A 19,623-nucleotide genomic window follows, 5' to 3' on the forward strand; every position below is an offset into this window, starting at 1 on the left:
ATATCCTCTTGTAGCGATACAGTCACACCCCTGGGCAGAATATGAACCCATCTTCTGTCTGTTGTCTACGCTTTAAATCAAAACTTTCGATATAGGGCAAAAAATCAAAACTTTAGATATAAACTGATGGGTTCTGACAGCTGTCTGTGACAGATCAGGAGAGAGATCTTGGGGTGGTGGTGGACAGGTCGATGAAAGTGTCGACCCAATGCGCGGCAGCAGTGAAGAAGGCCAATTCTATGCTTGGGATCATTAGGAAGGGTATTGAGAACAAAACGGCTAATATTATAATGCCGTTGTACAAATAGATGGAAAGGCCACACCTGGAGTATTGTGTCCAGTTCTGGTTGCCACATCTCAAAAAAGACATAGTGGAAATGGAAAAGGTGCAAAAGAGAGCGACTAAGATGATTACGGGGCTGGGGCACCTTCCTTATGAGGAAAGGCTACAGCATTTGGGCCTCTTCAGCCTAGAAAAGAGACGCTTGAGGGGGGACATGATTGAGACATACAAAATTATGCAGGGGATGGACAGAGTGGATAGGGAGATGCTCTTTACACTCTCACATAACACCAGAACCAGGGAACATCCACTAAAATTGAGTGTTGGGAGAGTTAGAACAGACAAAAGAAAATATTTCTTTACTCAGCGTGTGGTCGGTCTGTGGAACTCCTTGCCACAGGATGTGGTGATGGCGTCTAGCCTGGATGCATTTAAAAGGGGATTGGACAAGTTTCTGGAGGAAAAATCCATTACGGGTTACAAGCCATGATGTGTATGTGCAACCTCCTAATTTTAGAAATGGGCTATGTCAGAATGCCAGATGCAAGGGAGGGCACCAGGATGAGGTTTCTTATTATCTGGTGTGCTCCCTGGGGCATTTGGTGGGCCGCTGTGAGATACAGGAAGCTGGACTAGATGGGCCTATGGCCTGATCCAGTGGGGCTGTTCTTATGTTTTTTTAAAGCAGAAAAAAGGGAGTTTAAAGCAGAAGAAACACCCTGCCCTCTTCTCCCTCCACTCCGAGGCTGCAGCCTTCTGTGTTTGCTGCATGTTGTTTCCAAAGTTCTTCCACTCCAACCCCCATCTGGCAAGTACCTAGCATGCTCAACTTGCAGTCCTTAACCCTCGCTGATCCTTGTGTGGTTGGTTCCTACTTCCCAGCCTGGGATCGCTTCTCATCAAAGTGAAATCTCTCTTTTCAACCCCCTCCCTCTTCCACTCCCCCCTTTCGATCTCCAAACCTTCCCGCTTTCCTCCCACTCCCCAAATAAAACACTTCCTATTTTACCAGTCATCAGGACTCTTAAAGTTGCTTCCATGCGGTTGGCAAAGGGGGGAGGGAAGAGATAGGCACACACTTTACTTGGCCAGGAGCAGAAAAAGGGTACTGTTTTTAAAGTGATTTATTAATCTTGTTTGACTGAAGTGGAGAGGCTGTATTTTTAGAGTGATGAATCTTGTTATTTGAAGGGAATACTTATCAGCCATTGATGAAGTGATTGCAAGCCCAATCCTATCTACAGTTTCCTGGGAGTAAACCCCATTGACTCTAATTGGACTTACTTCTGAGTAGACATGCATAGGCTTGAGCTGTGCATCTCCTAGTGTAGGAGACAAATCAACTTCCTAACCAAACCTTTATCAGCTCTGATATATTTTCATGGTCTATTTTTGTTTTCCCCACCAGCTGCTGGAAAAATTTAACTTCATTCAATTAATAAGGGGTTCAATCCTATCCAAGGAGAATGGGAGAAATGACTAGTTGGATTGGGGTCCACAGGGGTGTGTGTGTGTAATGTTGGTCAGACTGGTTGCTCACAAAGTTCATTTGATAAAACAATTCTATTGGTATGCTTACAAAGTTGAAAAAAATGAGTCCTCCTGGACCAGACAAATCTACCTACTCCAGCATCCTGTCTCCAACAGTGATCAGCAGCTGATCATTTATAAAGCATGTATATTGCTGTGTATTAATAATATATTTTTAAGATCTGCATTTAATTAATGATATGATTAATATAATTAATATTAATATAGTTTATATAAATTTAATATTTAATATTATATTATAATAAATATATTATAATATTATATTTAATATAGTTAATATTTCTGGCCCTTCCTGTTTAATGATGTCACTTCCAGCCCTCCGGAACATGATGGGGAGTCAAGGCCAACAGCCACGGGTGTCAAGGGAGCCACTGGCTGGAAATGTTTGAGTACCACTGTCATAAGGAATGTCATAAGGTAGCACAGCAGCCAGCACTGGAATTTTAGCAGTTACCAAAGTGACAAACTGTTCTGGGAAAAGCATAGGGATAAGGATAATAGAAAGGGGAGAGAATCTCAGCAGATCTGCTGTGATGGTTAGGCCACCTATTGAGAAACAGGGACATGGATTTTCCATGCCATGCACGATCTCCCTCCTATTCCTCTGACAAGACTAATTCAGGTCTCTATACTCCCCCTTTGTTTCTGTATGTCACCACAGCTCTGTCAAAATGCTCTGATACCATTGAAACTTGGGACCTGTTTGGACAATACGACCTGACTGGCTTGCTGAGTCATATGAGGGGGAGTGCAAGTGCACTCTTCCCCCACCTGCATGCAGTCACTATCCAAACAACAATCATGCAGACTATCCAAACAACCCCTCACTGTCCTATTAGAATACTGCTTTATGTGTACTTAAATGATACTTTATTGTCTCAGGTTATAGGATAATTTTCAGGGAAGCTTCCTGTTTGGTGGGATGCCTCCACCAAACTTACTCCAAAGTTACTCCACCAGGGAAACTCTCAGCTGATGCTGAGACTAACTGATGCTAAAATTGAAGTAAACACCAAGGGATAGAGCTTAAAGACTGGACTTTTTCGCCACACTCTGTATTTCAAATTTCAAAATAGTAACATTCAGGGTTGAGAGTCAACAACACGAGAAACCAGACCACTTACCCATATAACCGACTGTTCCTACCCTTCCACGAATTGATTCATTCTCAGGGATTTTAACAGCTAGACCCAAATCAGATATTCTGATATGGCCTAAAGAGAGTGGGAAAAAGTACATGTTTTAGCATAGCCACAGAGACCTATAGAAAAAACCATGGTTCTATTCAACATAAATCTAAACACTGCAAGACAGAAAATAATATTAGCCCTATGGGGGGGGGGGGGCTAGTGTAATTTTTTTTTTTTAATGATCATGTCTGAATAGTGGTAAAATCAGCTTAGAATGGAAAGCACAATGACTGACCATAAATCAGGCTTCCAGTTCTCTCTGCAGGAAGCTGTGAAACACGACTGAGAGCTTGGGAATGGCCTCAAAGCCGGTACCCTTTGCTTCTCTTTCAATCAGACCAGAAAGCCAGCTGTTCCTATTGGCTGGCCCATATGGAGAACAGAGCAAACATCGCATACACATGAGCTTGGTGCTTCCACCTCTGCAATGGCACTTCCAACAGTTGCAGTACATGAGGCATACCCCATGACTAGCCTTGCTTCTTCAAGCTCGAGCATGTTACTTGCCAACGTTTACACAGCCAATACAGAAATTCTTATCATGAAAATGATTCCAAAAAGGAGGATGGAGTACATTTACAAGTGAATGTTGAAGGATGCCATAATGCCAAAGGATTTTTATGGTTTTATTTTAACAATTTGTTTTAATGTTTTATCTTTATATGTTTTCTCTGTTGTACACCACTTTGGGTGTTTAGAAAAACAGTATATAAACAAACAAATAACATGTAGTAATATTTTCACATTTTCAGGGAAGTAACTTCCACTGGACTCCATAGTAAATGGAAGTGTTCACTTACTTTGTAGTAAGCATATTCTACATTACAGTGTTAGGCTGCAGGAGCTAGCTGAGATCTTCAGGCTCGAGCAACGATTCTTTCCCCTATCTCACTCTGTCTTTCAATGTTCTCAGTCTTGCTAATTCCATATTCATTCATTTGTTCTCTCTCGAATTTACCTCCCCTTCTGCTTCACACATTTGGACGGCAATTGCATTTCAAATGGTGTTTGCATTTACATCAGAAATAAATTATTTTCTCCAGTCTTGAGTTCTCCTAAGGTAGGTACCTCTCTAAGAATCCAGACATTTTTCCTGTAACCCTCACATTTTCCAGGAAACAAATAGTTGGGGGGGGGGGTTTATTTGCTCCCTTGGAGTTTTCTGAAGCTTTGCAAACCTCTGGATTACAGTGAGTGCCCAGAAATTTCCAACTTCTTTGTGGGTTGTTCCATTTTGTTACAATCCTATTGGGACAGGACCGTGGACTTCAAAAATAGAATGAGTGATTCCCAAAAAGAACAGTCTCATAGTTAGCTATGTTATCAATATCCTAACCTTCCTAGCTCTTTAAACAATCTTCTAACTTGTGCAGGAGTCACAGGGTAAAGTTCTATCAATTTTTTTTTAGTCCAAGACAAGTCTTGGTGATTGTCCAGTATCTTATTTCAGAAAATGATTTATCTTTGTACAAACCATGTTGCACAACTAAATGTAAGCTACTTTACTGTGCAAGAAAAACCCTCAGACTTACCATAATCGTCTAACAGGATATTTTCTGGCTTCAAATCTCTTAAAAAAATAAAGGAAAAGATTGAGTTATTTGTATGAAAGCAGCTTTGATAACATAAGACCAACCGGGGATCATAATCCATTTTCTTACCAGGGGTAAAACAAAAGAGAGACAACTAATAGACAGTAAAGAACACAAACAGTCAATTAAATGTAACCTTAGATGTTTTTGAAGCAAGATAAATACACCTTAGTGCGTCAAATACCCTGCTCTGCTGGCAGAAACCTATCCACTTCAATGAGGTTTGCAATATGGAATGATGTAGTTTATAATAATGATAAAGTTACTATTATAGTTGCCGCCACCACCGCAGCATGTATTTCCCACTCAGCCATGGGGGGGGGGGGGTTAAACATTATGGCTGGGCACAAGAAATGCAGGTCCAAACTCCTGCTCCATTATGAAATTCACTGGGAATGCTTACTGATGTTCCTAACTCACTGGTTCTCAAACTTTTAGCTCTAGGACCCACTTTTTAGAAGAAGAATCTGTCAGAAACCACCAGAAGTGATGTAGTAACCATAATTGACATCATCAAGAAGAAAATTTTTTAACAATCTTAGGCTGCAATCCTATCCACACTTACCCAGGAGTAAGTCCCATTTACTATCATTGTTAAAAGCATATACGTAGTAACCTGCTCAAATTACAGATCTGTAACATTTCCCCAAATGTAGTCACATACCATAGTAGCGTCAAGTCTAATATATTAAAAATAAAATATTGAAATGAATAGGGACCCACTAGAAATTGGCTCATGACCCACCTAGCTTTTTACAGACAAGAACAGGCTGCCCACACATAAGCTTGTCTGTGGAAGGTTCCTGGCTGCACGTTCACAGGATCCTATTCTCAATCTGCTATCACAATTATACTTCTCCAGCCCTCCAAAGGAAGTCACCATATCTTTGCTGTTTAAGAGGGCTGTACTAATGAGATGTTCATATGCAATCATTCATGGCTGCAATTCTATACAACCTCTTTTCTTTATACTCATAATCCATCAAGTAAAGAGTTTACATTATAATTTATTTTGCTTTACAGTATTCCACCCACCACTCATTTATGTGCAATAATACTGTAGCCAGACAGTAGCACTGGACAGTAAGGGAAGTAGGCATAAGTCTGGGGTGTGTATGTGTGTGTGTGTAGTGAAACAGGGTCAACAGGAAACTTCAGCCCTCTTCTCATGCAAGAAATGTGCATTTGATTCTCTCACATATGTGAATGCTGTTTATGCAGCACAAAATGCAGAAAAGAAGCCAAATGGACACACTCTATACCAGGTGGGATTCACCTTTGACCCAAGTTTGCAACATGGGACTAAATTTTAATGAGTTTTTTTTAATGTACAGGTATAACCTAATTATTCACAGATATTTCACCCATGGTTTTATCACAATACAATGAGAAGGGCCCTTTAAATTAAAGGAAAAAAGTTGTTTAACAATAGCCTCATTAATGCAAGAGAGGGCAGTCAGCTGACAATCCATCAGTCATTCTCCAGGCACTGAGAACAGCTTCATTCCAAGGCAAGTGACCTCTCCCTTTCCCCTGAGCATGTAAAAGAAAAATAATCACTTTGCATTCTTTCCCAGCACTATGCTCTGGGAAGCAGCCCTGCAATTGGGCTACTCACTTTAGCAGCGACCTTTTGGTAAAGTAAAGGCGCTCGTGTAGCGTGAGCAGCCCTGACCGAGTACCTTGGATCCTGTGGAGTTCAGCTCTGCGGCTCTGCCTCTCCCCCTCCCTGACAAGCCTCCCGCTTGCCCCGGCCATGCCTCCCGCCAGCTTCCCCCCTCCCCGGAATGCCTCCCCCACACCCCCGGCCACGCCCCCACCTCCCGCAGCCCGGTGGGCGCCCGGTGGGTGCCGTTCCGCGTGCTGGGCTAGCTCTGGCCAGCGCTGGGCTAGCTCTGGCGGGAGCCTGGTGGTAAGCCCCGCAAACGTGCCTTACGGCATGTTTGCGACTGAGGTCCATGGCGCGGAGCTGCGGCAGAGACCTCAGGATTGGGCTCTCACTCTGCTGCTAGCATTCTCTTCACCACCCAGTTTACAAGCGGGAGATATGGAGCTAGAGTTATTGGATGAGAAGGCAAGCCACCCTGCTCTCCTCACACTTGAAAAGAAATGGGGCTGCCAGACAGGAAATGGGCCAGGGGAGGGTGGCGGCAGGTCTCGGGCATCCCATGTCAGTCACCTGCTCTAATTTCCCACCTGAGTCAAATGGTTCAACTGACCTCATGGTTGGTCTGCCCCTGTTCACATGGGCAACCACTTGCCTCAGAGTACCACATCAGAGGAGTGTAGTGTCTGCTTCCTCTAACATGAAAAGACTCTGTTGAAACTCTCAAAAACATTACTCAAATTAGTATTGCAAGAAGGCCACTCACTGAACAGGAGATTTATTCCCCAGCGTTAAGTTGTTCTTTTTAGATAATTTTAGTTTTGATATTTCTTAAAAAGAAGCTTAATGTATTTTTTCCTTGCTAATCATGGGAGATTTTTTTTACTAGTTCAAAATATTTCATGCATATTATTTATTATTGTAAGCAAAGGCACATGTAACCAGAACATTTTTGTTCCCTGTTTTCTGTTGGTTTAAATCTCTATTGACCTCACAAGATAAACTTTACAAGATTAACCACTGGTACTAGTTCTACTTTTCAAACAAACACTACTGAGAAAATATGTGAAGGGCAGGAGGGCACAGAAGAAAATGGATGGCTTTATTTTAAATACTACTGTATGCTTATTCTCAGTGTTAACAGGAAGACCCATAGTGTTGGAGTGATGCAATAAAGGTCATTCTCTGCATACCTTTTTGTTCTAATTTTAAACATTTCCTTCAACAACATACATTTCTTAATTCACTCATACACATTGGCTGTATTGGGTAACATTAAGGCTTACAAAAAATAAATAGAATATGCTAAGAGACTACAAGTTCCAGTTGGAGAAGGACGTAGGTTTCTAAGTTAGTGGAAAAGGATACTGAATTTTGACTGAGAATAACTTTCAAGACCTATAAGCAGTTCCCAGATTGATCAACAAATAGTCATAGCTCCTATTTTTTGATCAACAAAATGCAGACTACATTGTTTTTCTTCTTAGGGCCAAACTAAGTATGATGTGGAAGACCATGACTGCATGAGAATTGGGGTATGGTGTCACCAGTATGCATCTCTATTCCCTTCCATGAGATGCCAGGAAGTCCTGAACTAGAGATCAGTGAAGGATGTGAGCTAACACACGAGTTAATCTAGGCAAGACAGAAGTGTTTTCGATCACTAAAAAAGCCAGTATTGGGGCAGGCTTGCAACCTATTAAGGACTCCCCTTATTAAAAGAGCTGGTATGCAAGTTGCGAGTTCTCTTGGATGCTCAGATGGTGGGTGTGGTCAGGGGTGCTTTTCTGCAGTAGAACTATGACATCAGAAGGAAGATCTGACCACCATCACACGCATGTAGTGCAAAAAGCTGCAGGTAAACTGGTGACTGGGGGATATTTTTCAGAGCACATTCTAACACTGTACCATTTGCATTGGCTCCTGGTCAATTTTGGGGCTTAGACAGAAATGCTGGTTATTCAAAGTTCAAATAGTTTTGAAACCAGACTCAGACATGCTTAGCTTCAGCAAGTTTGCTGCATTATGTGCCTTTAAGACGATGATGACCACTTCAGCTGATCACATACATCAATAAAGTACTCTCCTATGTTAAAATGTTTCTGAGCACAGAAAACAGCATGTGACAAAGAAGTCTAGACTACCACAACATTTAGCAGAACAGCCTAACTGGGTGCAATCCACCAAAAACAAATTTCCCATGCAACATCTGTTATAAGACTTGCATGGGAACTCGGTGGACTTTCCAAATGTCCTTTAGGGTTTTTGTAAGATTATATGGAGGGGACAGACTACAATTAAATTTATCATTTCCCCTGGAGTTAATCTTTTCCGCCTTGCATTATGACCCTAGATTTCCAGCCAAGTGCTATTCATGGCTTGTATGAATGAACAGTTCCCAAGTAGCCCAACCTTAACATTTACATGGATTAGGGACAATTCTAATGTGATCCTACTAAAAAGCCCATCATGAACACAAAACATTACAATGGATGTGACATTACAATGGATACAATTTATCCTGTTTGAACTTAGTCTTCAATTATTTTCTCTCTGGAAATAAGAGAACCATCCAATATACCTTGGAAGGCAGTGGAAGAATGTTTACCTGTACACAGTGTTCTCTCTGTGCAAATCTTCCAAGCCACAAAGAATTTCTGCTGCATAAAACAATGCTCGTTCTTCCTCAAAGCCTGGGTTTCCCATGTTATAGATGTGGAACTTCAAGTCACCCCCATTCATTATGGTCAGAACTAAACATAGCGCATCCTTTGTTTCATAGGCATAGGCTAGGTTGACCTAGAAAGACAATCATGACAGTTCAGGCACAAAAAAATTCCTGATGTGTACATCATGTTCATGAGAAGCATCTTGCAGTAGGACTATCATAAGATAATAGGCAGTTAAAAGAAGAAAAATGAACTGGGCAAATTGATAATTTTAAAAGTTCAAGATTTAAAATCACTTGGAATTGCATGACTGAAATTTACCTGCATTTACACTTTTATGTAGGAGTGTGTGTGCTTTTATTATAAATAAAGCAGTTGTGGACAAACAAAAAGAGAAAAACATTTGGGGCTCCAGTCCTATCCACAATTACATGGGAGTAAGCCCCATGGTCTATAATGGGACTTACTTCTGCATAGACATGCATAGGATTGGGTTCATAGGATAGGCCACACCTTCCTCAGAGTAGGCCCCATTGAACACAATAGGACTTACTTCTGAGTAGACATACATAGAATTGTGCCCCAAGTTACATATTTCCGCTTCCGCCTTCTTCAGTATTTGCTGAAAAATGAGGAAGCCAAAACACATAAATCAAAGTTTATGTTTGTTCTCCATTTTGCTACCATTTATTTATATAATATTACAATGTCATGTTTGACAGCATCCCGCAAAGATCCAGAGCCTACTTGCCTGCAATGCTGCTTTTTTGCTTTTTTGATTGAAATACATCTCCAGATATTTTTACACTCCAGATACACCTCACAAGGTGTAAAATAAGATGATCATTACTGCCAGTTCACACTTTCCAGGGTACTTTTAGAAAATAGACATCTATTTCCATAGACGTGACAAAATTTTCTTGTTTCCTTTCATCTTCACCCTATCTTGTCTGCAGCGGCTCAATAACTGACAGAGAAAAAAATCTTTAAAAACATTCTGTAATCTGGCCCTACACTAAGTGCTGGAAGACAACCCATAGGAACATTCAAAAGCACATGAATATTTGTAGGAACAAATACCTTTATTAGGTTGATTTTACCTAATGATCTGGTTGATTTTAAAACAAAATCTTGAGCAGCAAGCTTCGAAATTCATTACAATTCTTTTGTCAGTCAAAGGAACTTGGAAGCTTCTGTTCAAGATCCCACGTCATTTTAGTTGGTCTTAATTAAGTTACAGTGAACCCTCGATTTAACAGAACTCAATTTAATAGACCTCAGACACAACAGATTTCTGCTTCATTAAAAAATAGTCATATATGTTTTGCACATGCATGTCTCCATTGACTTCAATGCGTTCAGACTTAAACAACTTTTGGCTTTAACAGACACCCTTTCCTTCCATTAGTCCAGCGGTTTTCAAATTCTCTTGGAGAGTTTGCACCGCTGTAAATCTTTGGAGGGCAGGGGGAGGCAGCGGGAGCGGGAAGAAGATAGTGACGCAATCCCCAGGATTGCACTGCTCAAGGGGGCTGCAGGGACTGGGATGCACTCACCAGTACCTGCAGCAGCCTGTCAGGGGTGCAGGGAGCCCTGCACGAGCGCTTGCAGGGCTCCCCAGCTTGTTAGAAGTGAAAGTGGAACGATCGCGCTGCACTTCCACAAAACCGGAAGTAGAGCGCAATCGCTCCACTTTCACTTCTAACAAGCTGGGGAGCCCTGCAGGTGCTCGCCGCAGAATGGCTGCTGCAGGAATTGTGAGTGCATCCCAGTCCCTGCAGCCCCCCTGAACAACGCAATCCTGGGGATCGCATCGCTGCCTCCTTCCTGCCTCCCCCTGCCCCACCCCTTAAGGGGAAAGAGGCCAGGGCCTTCAGGCTGGGGCGTCTGAAAACCACTGCATTAGCCCGTTAAATTGAGGGTTCACTGCATTACCAGAATGTGGTTTTTGGATTTTTATTTTATTTTCATGGATTAAAACAGCTATTTAGAATTTCAATGGGAATGTGCTCTGCAGAAAATAACTTACTTGGGAACTGCCTAATTCAACCAGAATCTATCAGTTCCCAGAGAATGATTTATAGAAAAATCTGTGCTAGAAATGAACAAATAAACCATATTCAGTCAACAGCAGCAGTTTGGCTTGAATCAAGATGCACTGTAGAAGCACTGTACACATCCTGTGACCAATGGTTCTTGCTAATGGCTGTGCACCACCTAATAGAAGGCTGCTGTCCATTGAAAATTTAGCAATACTTACTACAAATTGACTATTGACTTTTTCTAGAATCTGCTTTTCATTTAGGGCCATGGATTCACCTTTCCTCTTCTTTATCCGTTTTTTCTCTAATCTTTTGCAGGCATACATTTTCCCAGTTGCACGCACTTGGCAAGCACATACCTGAAACAAAGAAATTATGGGAGGCAGTGGAATTAATGAAAAATAGTAATGTAATGTAGAAATTTTTTTGAAATCTTATTAATTCTGCAAAATATTTCAAACCTTCATCAATTTAAGAAATTATTTTCTATTAATTAGGCAGACTTGTTCAGCTATAGCTGGCACCGAAAGACATAGCTATGGGACGAAGAGCTAAGAGAGACACAAAGACCACTGAGCTATATTAACCCTAAGTCCAATGTCCTGAATGGAGTTACACGGATCAGAAAAAACAGTACAGAAAGGCAAGGAAGGCACATTCCTTTTCCATTAGGATTAATACTATAGTTAAGGAAGGTCATAGAGCAATGAACTGGGATGCACCCTACACCAATTTTCAAGGATGCAAAGAAACATGAAAAAGACAGTGTAAAGTGAATTATGATGCAAGAGAACCTCTAAAAAGCATTGTTATGCACAATATATTTACTTCAATTAAAAATTTACTATCATCAAACCAAAACATCTTGGAGCCAAGTTTAAGGAGTCTCATCTCATGAAGCAATACATGAAAATAATGTATTTTCATGCTCAGCCCACTGGATTTCTTTGGTTGCAGCATAACAACTTGTTCTGAAGAGTAAATAGTTTATAACAGACATTTTCAGGATTACTCACCTCCCCAAAACCGCCCTTTCCTAATACTCTGTACTGTCTAAATGTGTTTTTTGTGACCGGTTGTCTGAAAAAAAGAAAAAGAAGGGGGTGGGGGAGAAAATTGGTAGAATACTTTAAAAAAAAAACTTTGCCTTAAAAGCTGACACATTACACAATCATTTCATTTCAAGGTATTTGAGTTGTGCAATATTTTGCACCCTCCCCACTTGCCCAAGCAGCAGTTTCAAGGGTAGCATGACCAAGATTTGGTTTGCTTCAGATGAGTGTGCACTGGACACAAAGTATTTGAAATATATGCAGGGCCGGCCCAAGACCTGCTGGTGCCAGAATTGGGGCATACCAAAGGTTGCCCCCTTACCTGCTGATGTGTCAGTCTCTGCTCCTCCAACACTTGAGCCCACCACTCTCTTTTTCCCCACACTTTTGTTTGGCCTCCCTCTTCCTTTTCCAATCCAAGGAGTGGGAGGAGGAGGCGGCTCAGTGGAGGTAAGCAGATGGACAGAAATGGGCTCCCCCTGCAGTCTGCTGAGGCAACCCCTTCAGCTGGCCTCATGGACGGGCTGGCTCTAAACATATGGTTTACGTACAAGCAAAGCAGAAGCAAAGAGGCACTCCTACAAGACAGGAGATCAACTACTTCCATTATACCTCCAGCGATTGAGTTTCTGACCTCAAGATGCCTTTAGACTCACTGACTATTCCTTTGTTAGACTGATAGCCCAGAATGGTGAGCTGATATTTAAGGTAGTCTCTCCTGTTTTGACTGAGAGAGCTGTAAGAGGGAAGGCTGTGTTCGTTAAAGCAGGATTTTGGCAGAGAGAGCTGAAGCCAAAGGCCCACCTAGTCTAGATTAGGCCAAAGGTCCATCTAAGTCCAAAATCTTGCTTCTCACTGTGGCCAACCCGATGCCTCTGGAAAGTCCATAAAACAAGAGCTGAAGACAAATCCTTCTCTTGCCTGTTGACCCTCATGACTGGTATTTTGCATATTGTCTCTGAATCTGGAAGCAACATATATCCCTTGTGACTAGTAGCCTTTGATATCCTTTAGGAAGTTGCATTATCTCCCGTTAAAGCCGCCTAAGCTAGTGGTCATCGCTGCAGTGCAAGGTGGTGAACTGCGAATAGAGAATTGGATCTATACCTTGTGTTAATCTCTCTCTCTCTCTCTCTCTCTCTCTCTCTCACACACACACACACACACACACACACACAGAGAGAGAGAGAGGGGGGGGGCAGGGACTCACAGCTGTAAAATAGTAGCAATATTTCAGAAGATTGATGGGGGACCTGTGTATCCTCTTCATAAATAAAAAATCATATATGAGTTCTGGTAACATTTGAGAAATAAATAGAAAGCTGGTGTCCAATCAAGCAGAAATGAAATCCTGACTGAACATGCAGGTAGCGACAGAAAAAGAAATCCTGGCCTTTCTCATCTCAGGTGAAATTGTCTTTCCATCTCAAAGCTGGACAGTTTTAATCCAGCCTTAAGTGTTTTATTTGTTTGTTCGTTTTGAAAGGACATCTGCATCAGCCTCTCTCCAAATGATGCCAAAAGCAACTTAATTCTCACAATGATTCTGCTCATTCCAGTTCTATAGATAAGGGTGTAACCCCATATTGCTGTTTTCTGACGTCAACTGCTGTACAGAGACTATGAGCTCAGTCAGCAAACTGAACAACCACATTCGCAGTTTAGTTTCTTACTGAATCCAATTGCTTGTCTGGCAGCAAGCATGCTGACTGTGGAACTGATTGCTTTCTACCCCAGCTTCTTTCAAGGATATCTTGCAGAAAGGTCAAGCCTGGAACTGGGCTACCTAACTGCCATCTTTAATTGGATTTCTTTAATCTAATGGAGATTTCTCTCTCTCATTTCCCTTTCCCCACTCTTCCACTGAAAAAGAACAATTAAAACAAGAATCAATTGGCAACAGACTCGACAAAAAAGAAGCTTTCTCACTGATGTTGTATTGCAAAAGCACAACCAATTCACCAGCAGAGGGCACTCTGCTAATACATTGAAGGTTAGTCACCAGATGAGCGCGATACCATAGTCTTCCGAGACTGAAGGATGCCAACTGTCAGTCACCAGATATCAGAGACCAACGGGAGGCTACTGTGATGGGAGGCTACCAGGACCTTCTTTTTTGTTTTTTTAAATGATGAAATCTGAAAGTGAATTTAGGCTTCAAAGAAAGTGGTCATAAACCTGTGAACGGTTTTAAGACTTCCACATCTGCAGAGCTACATTTCAAAAGTGAGATGTGCTGGAGGCTCCAGCCAGCCTGACAGTCACAAACCTTATGGCCCTTCTCTAATCCCCTATGTGTGGGTGTTCTGTGGTTACTCAGCAATGAAGGAAAAGGCTTTATGCAAAAAGCTGTGCTAGTAAGACATATGAGCCAGTAGGCAATGTTTTAACAACAGGAAAAAATGCTTATTGATTAAAATATTGAACAGCAGAAGCAGATCAATGGTTACTGAAACTTGGGCAGATTGTTTTTGAGATTTTTTTTTTCATGATTACAGAACGTTTAATACCCAATACCAAATGTTTTCTTATTTTGATCCTTGTCTCATTCTGATTCTGCTGTTGACAAATAAAATTTAAATAGGAGAGGCACTCTATGCAGGCTCAAATATACTTTCTGCTTTAAAGTTGGTACCAAACATACTCATCACCTAGGGAAGGCCAAACAGGTTACCCCCCCACCCCAAAAGTGGGGGTTTTCTTTGAGAACGATGATCATTTTCAAGCAGTAAAAGCACCACTGTCCTCTCATGTTTTATCATACCTTAAATTTCATGCAGAGCCCTCATGCATCACTTACCTTTCCAGCCATTTCCACTGAAGAAATCTATGAAAATACATGCTGTCTGAATATTCCTGAAAAGGTTCTCCACTTAGGTAGTCATGGACAGATCTGTCTCAGATGAAAAAGACAAACATTTTATAATCCTGAGCTTCTTCACTTCACTTCACAGTATTCCAGTTCAAGTGAGGTGCTTAGCTTAATTTTCAGTATTTCATGTCAGTAAGCAATATATAGCTATTAACTCAGGCTAAGAGATGAAATAATAGAGTCCTGCTCATTCAATGGGGCTTTCCTGCCCTGACCTCTACGATGCAGCTCCTAGGCTTCTCCAAAAATCTTGAGGACTGAGAGAATCTCTGGGATAACGTAAGATGGGACACAGGAAACTGCAGTGGAAGATGGCAATATGTGGAAATTCAAGGGCAGGAGCACTTTGCAGGAGCAGAAGTGCCTTTCCACTCATACAAGGCATTAGGTGCCTCTGTATCCAGTGTATTGTATCCATGTAATGGGAAAAGTCAAAATCAGTTAACGTTGATGGTATCAACAATTCTTAACATCAGAGGGCCCAATCCTATTCTGTTTTCCAGTGCCAGTGCAATTGCACCAATGGGGCGTGCACTGCATGCTGCGGTGGGGAGGCAGTCACAGAGGCCTCCTCAAGGGATGGGAACATTTTCCCCTTACCTCATGGCTGCATTGTGGCTGCTGCTGGAGCTGGAAAGTTGGATAGGATTGGGCCTTGAGTGGTTAGCATTTCTATGGGACCTGGATTTGCTATCCAACCTCAAATGCCCCATCAGGTTGGCATCCTTCAGTCTCGGAAGACTATGGTATCGCACTCTGAATGGTGGCTCTGGAACAGAGTGTCCTCTCCAGTGCGCGATGCCTGGGTAAGGTAGATATGGAGGATAGACCCATGCAACAAATTCCCCCTCTCCACGTCGCTGAAATGGTCCAATGGAAAGGCAGAAGCCAATACGGTTGGTTCCAGCGGCGTTGCAGGAGTTGCCAGAACGTGACTGTGTTCAGCCATGAACTGCCTCAGGGACTCTGGCTCCAGATTTTACCTCAAGGTTAACTCCTGAAGCCTTTTCCATAACTGGATCTAGCCACAAGGCAGTGGAGGTTTGGGATCAGAGTTTTCCTTCTCTCAGATGAGCTGTCTTCCCAGGATGACAAGTCCCATCTACCCAGTGGCTGTTTAGTCGCCTCTTACGACAAGTACAGCCAAACTGAGGGCCTATTCTTATCCCCAGCCCCCAGGGGAGATAAACCTGGGCTCCCCACCTGGTTGCCCTAGGCTCTGGAGTAAATGCCCCAACAAGTAAACCCTTGCTAACTCGGTAAGAGGTACTTTTTCAAGTGGGTGCTCCTCTTTTATTTAGCAGGGTGAGAGTAACTGGCCCTCCGCACCCCAGCAGTGTCTTTTCTAGTGGCTGTTTCCAGGTGTTTTGCATCTTTTTAGATTGTGAGCCCTTTTGGACAGGGAGCCATTAGTTTGATTTTTCTCTGTAAACAGCTTTGTGAACTTTTGTTGAAAAGTGGTATATAAATACTGTTAATAAATAACAACAACAACAACAACAACACAATGAAATCCTTTATTAATGGTCTTCCACTTACACTGATTTATCAAAAGGCAGGCATTGTTGCTTTATGTAGTACTGAATATATATTTTTTTAAACGGCAAAGATTTCAGTATGATCTTTCATAGTCTGCAATCTACAAAAGCTTATTATGAAATGAACTGGTTTGCCTTTAAGGTTTTAAGGAATCTTTATTGTTTTTAATGTAACGTGTATCATTTTGCAAATTAAACATACGAGTATATACAATAAAGGCTATACAAAGTAAGTTTTTTGCAGCTACGCAACTAAAGAAGCAACAAAAGCTACTTGTCATATCTCTATTTGATTTCTTGGTTCTCACTTTGACATAAAGCAAGTTTTTACAATAAATTCTAAGCTTTGAAATTGGCCCACACCAGGGGAATAAGCAACAGCTTTAAATATCAAGCCTAGCTCTATCTTTGTCGTTACTGTAACATTGCCATCCATCTGGCACACATTAAACAACTATTCTACCATGATACAACAGCCAACTAGGCAAAACAAGTTTCTTGTTACTGTTGTGAACAATTGTCATTTTCTTCCATGACAAAGAGAAAAAGAGTCATTCGGTCACATGAGGAGAACTACTGAATGAAAGCAGGGTATATTTTACAAATACCCAGTTAAATCATCCAGGAAGAACAAAATGTGCCTAGCCACATTTTGTATGGCAATAACTTTCGGTAATCCTCCCTTTGGATGTTTTTGTTGTTTTAGGACCTTGTCCTGATGAACATTCAAGCCAGGGCTTGGTAATCTTTTATGTGGAACACTACAGTACAAGAGCAAAATTGCCATGACATTGCAAAACTGATAAGTCCTTTCCTAGACAAAAGGACAACATGCGACATAAGCCACAGTTGTCCTAATTCAATGTCATTGTCCTCCTATTTGAGGTATTCTGGGAGAACAGTACACATTCAGCATCTGCATATTCTACTACTCACATATGATGGAAAAACATTTGATTTCCTCTTTTACTTTAAAAAGAGGGTGGTTTGGGGATGTGCCTTCATTGTGGCTTACTCCCTGCTACGATATGGGTGAACTGGAGAAATCTCACCTTAAATTAACTTGGAAATAATGCTGCTCTTCCTTCCAGTTTGGAGAAAAATCAGGTAATTTTCTGCATCAGTTTGAGGCTTGGAAAATGCCCCTAAAAATTCCTTCCCCACAAGACCAGCACCCTTCAAAATAGTGCAGGCACACTTTACTTGCAGGTCCTCAATGGCATATTGTGATAGAAGTGAGGGAGATTGGGAGAATTTTTGCAAGTGCCATTAGAAAAAGCATGAGGTGACATATAAAAGGCATGGCTTTTTTCAAATGTTCTTTCCTCTTCTTTACCTCCCAGCATGTGCCAAGAGTCAAGGGAAACATGCAGTGGTTTTGGGAACTTGTAGTCTCTTGCCCTTGCACCAGTCTTCATTTCAGTAATGGCAAGAGGCTACAAGCCACTGCACCTTTCCCTGTAATGATAGCATGTGCTGGGAGGTAAGGGAAACATTAGGGGAAAAAACACTCTACGCCCTGTATGTCACCTCAATTCTTTTTTTAGTGGCAATTGCAAAAATCTTCTTCCCTCCCCTCTGTTACAGCCTGCTAGTGGGGAAGGTGTTTGGGGGGCAAGGATGGGTAGTGATATCCAACAAGCTTCTTCAAGTGGAAGAATACACTAAAAGTTTGGAGACCCCTGTTCTAGCTGAAGGGGCAAAGCAAGGCGATAGGAGCCAAGACACATTTGCCTATTTGCAAGTCAATGCACACATGTGGCTCAGTTTCACTTTCCATAGAGCTCAATATATTTTCATTGTCAGCTTGGAGAGGAGGACTTCCTTCTTTTGGCTTGCCCTTCGAAGTGGACAGAGGCACACACTCACCTACTCACAAGTAAACATGTATGTGCAGCTCAGTTTCCACAGGGTTCAATATATTTTCCTTGTTAGCTTGTCAGTTTCATGATCCACCAACAATAAGGTTGCAACCCACTGGTGAGTTGCAACCCACAGTTTGGCAAATATTGGCCTAGGCCCTAGATAAATGTCCTCCTCTAACTGAAACCTCTTTGGAAAAGAATCATATAGACTGCAACAGATTAACAGGACTTTTTGAATATCGCATTATACTTACTTCACACATGATGAGAAGAGCTCTTTACAGGGACTGTTTTCAAGTTTTTCTTCTGTCTGCTGGACAAGATCTTGACTGACTTCTGCTACATAAACTGGGGACTGGAGGATAATAGACAATAAGCAAACTTCATCTCTGAGATGGGAAGAAAGCTTTTCCTTGATAGCCACACTCATATTATACACAACCAAATATTGCCAGTACTATGGAAACCCAATCAGAATTGAAATGGAAATACAGATCCTGCCAACTTACCTGCAGATTAGGGATCAATGGCTTTAACTAACTGCTGGTTCTGAACCCATGGGGTTCAGGTGGAGGCCAGAGCTCTGGTCACATTTGGTGGGCCTTCTTAGGGCTGGAGAAACCTCCTTGACCTTCAGAAGATTTTCAAAGGCCTTTCGAAAGCAGAAAATTGCAATTTCCGGTTTTCAGCTGAAAGTCAGCTGAAAAGTTGTGACTTTGGGGCTTCCAGAGGCCTTTAAAGGCATTCAGAGAGTTGGGAAGGCCTCCGCAGCCCTCAGAAGGCCTTCTGGACACAACCAGGGTGTTGCTCCAGTGGCATTCAGAGGGTCCCTGACCTGTGGATTTGATTATCCACAGGAGAACAGAATCCCTACGTATGCTGAGTCAAGACTGTATTTTTATTACAGATACGAAAATTTGAAACCTGTATAAATTCTCCCCACAGTATAGTTTTGAGACCTTTTGATTACATACAATTGAACTAATAGTGTTATGGGAATCTGGCAATTTGAAAACAGTCATGAAAGAGACAGACTTCCAGTGCAATCCTTTGCATGCCTACTCAAATGCCCCACTGAGTTTAACGGAATTTATTGTAAGGCAAGTGTGTATACTTCTCTGTGTGCATACTAGGTAAGTATAAACACTTTTCTGGGAGTAAGCCCCATTGAATGCAATGCGGCTTAATTAATAGCTATGCACAGGACTGTGCTGTAAGTTTTGCAACTGACTGGCAAGAAGGAACTTTGAGGGGCTGCAACCACAGGGGAACTAATGCTGCTTTAAAGGTTCAACTGTCTAACAGGCTGTCAGATCACCAATTCTGTATTTTCAGCAGTGCTTCCAATTTCAGGAAAACAAAA

The 19,623-nt window shown here is 41.8% G+C and overlaps 1 protein-coding gene across 1 annotated transcript in view; it reads right to left on the reverse strand.

Moving 5' to 3' along the window:
• GRK5 (G protein-coupled receptor kinase 5) overlaps nt 1-19,623 on the reverse strand; it is a 199,364-nt gene that overhangs the window by 21,007 nt on the left and 158,734 nt on the right. Inside the window, exons 5-11 of the mRNA XM_066619362.1 lie at nt 18,515-18,615; nt 14,786-14,878; nt 11,950-12,013; nt 11,152-11,292; nt 8,831-9,021; nt 4,557-4,594; nt 2,959-3,048 (exon numbers count right to left, since the gene is read on the reverse strand). Coding sequence (XP_066475459.1) covers nt 2,959-3,048; nt 4,557-4,594; nt 8,831-9,021; nt 11,152-11,292; nt 11,950-12,013; nt 14,786-14,878; nt 18,515-18,615 — 718 coding nt within the window. The remainder of the gene's footprint in view (nt 1-2,958; nt 3,049-4,556; nt 4,595-8,830; nt 9,022-11,151; nt 11,293-11,949; nt 12,014-14,785; nt 14,879-18,514; nt 18,616-19,623) is intronic.

This window comes from Tiliqua scincoides, chromosome 3 (genome assembly GCF_035046505.1).
Source record: "Tiliqua scincoides isolate rTilSci1 chromosome 3, rTilSci1.hap2, whole genome shotgun sequence".
Taxonomy (NCBI): domain Eukaryota; kingdom Metazoa; phylum Chordata; class Lepidosauria; order Squamata; family Scincidae; genus Tiliqua; species Tiliqua scincoides.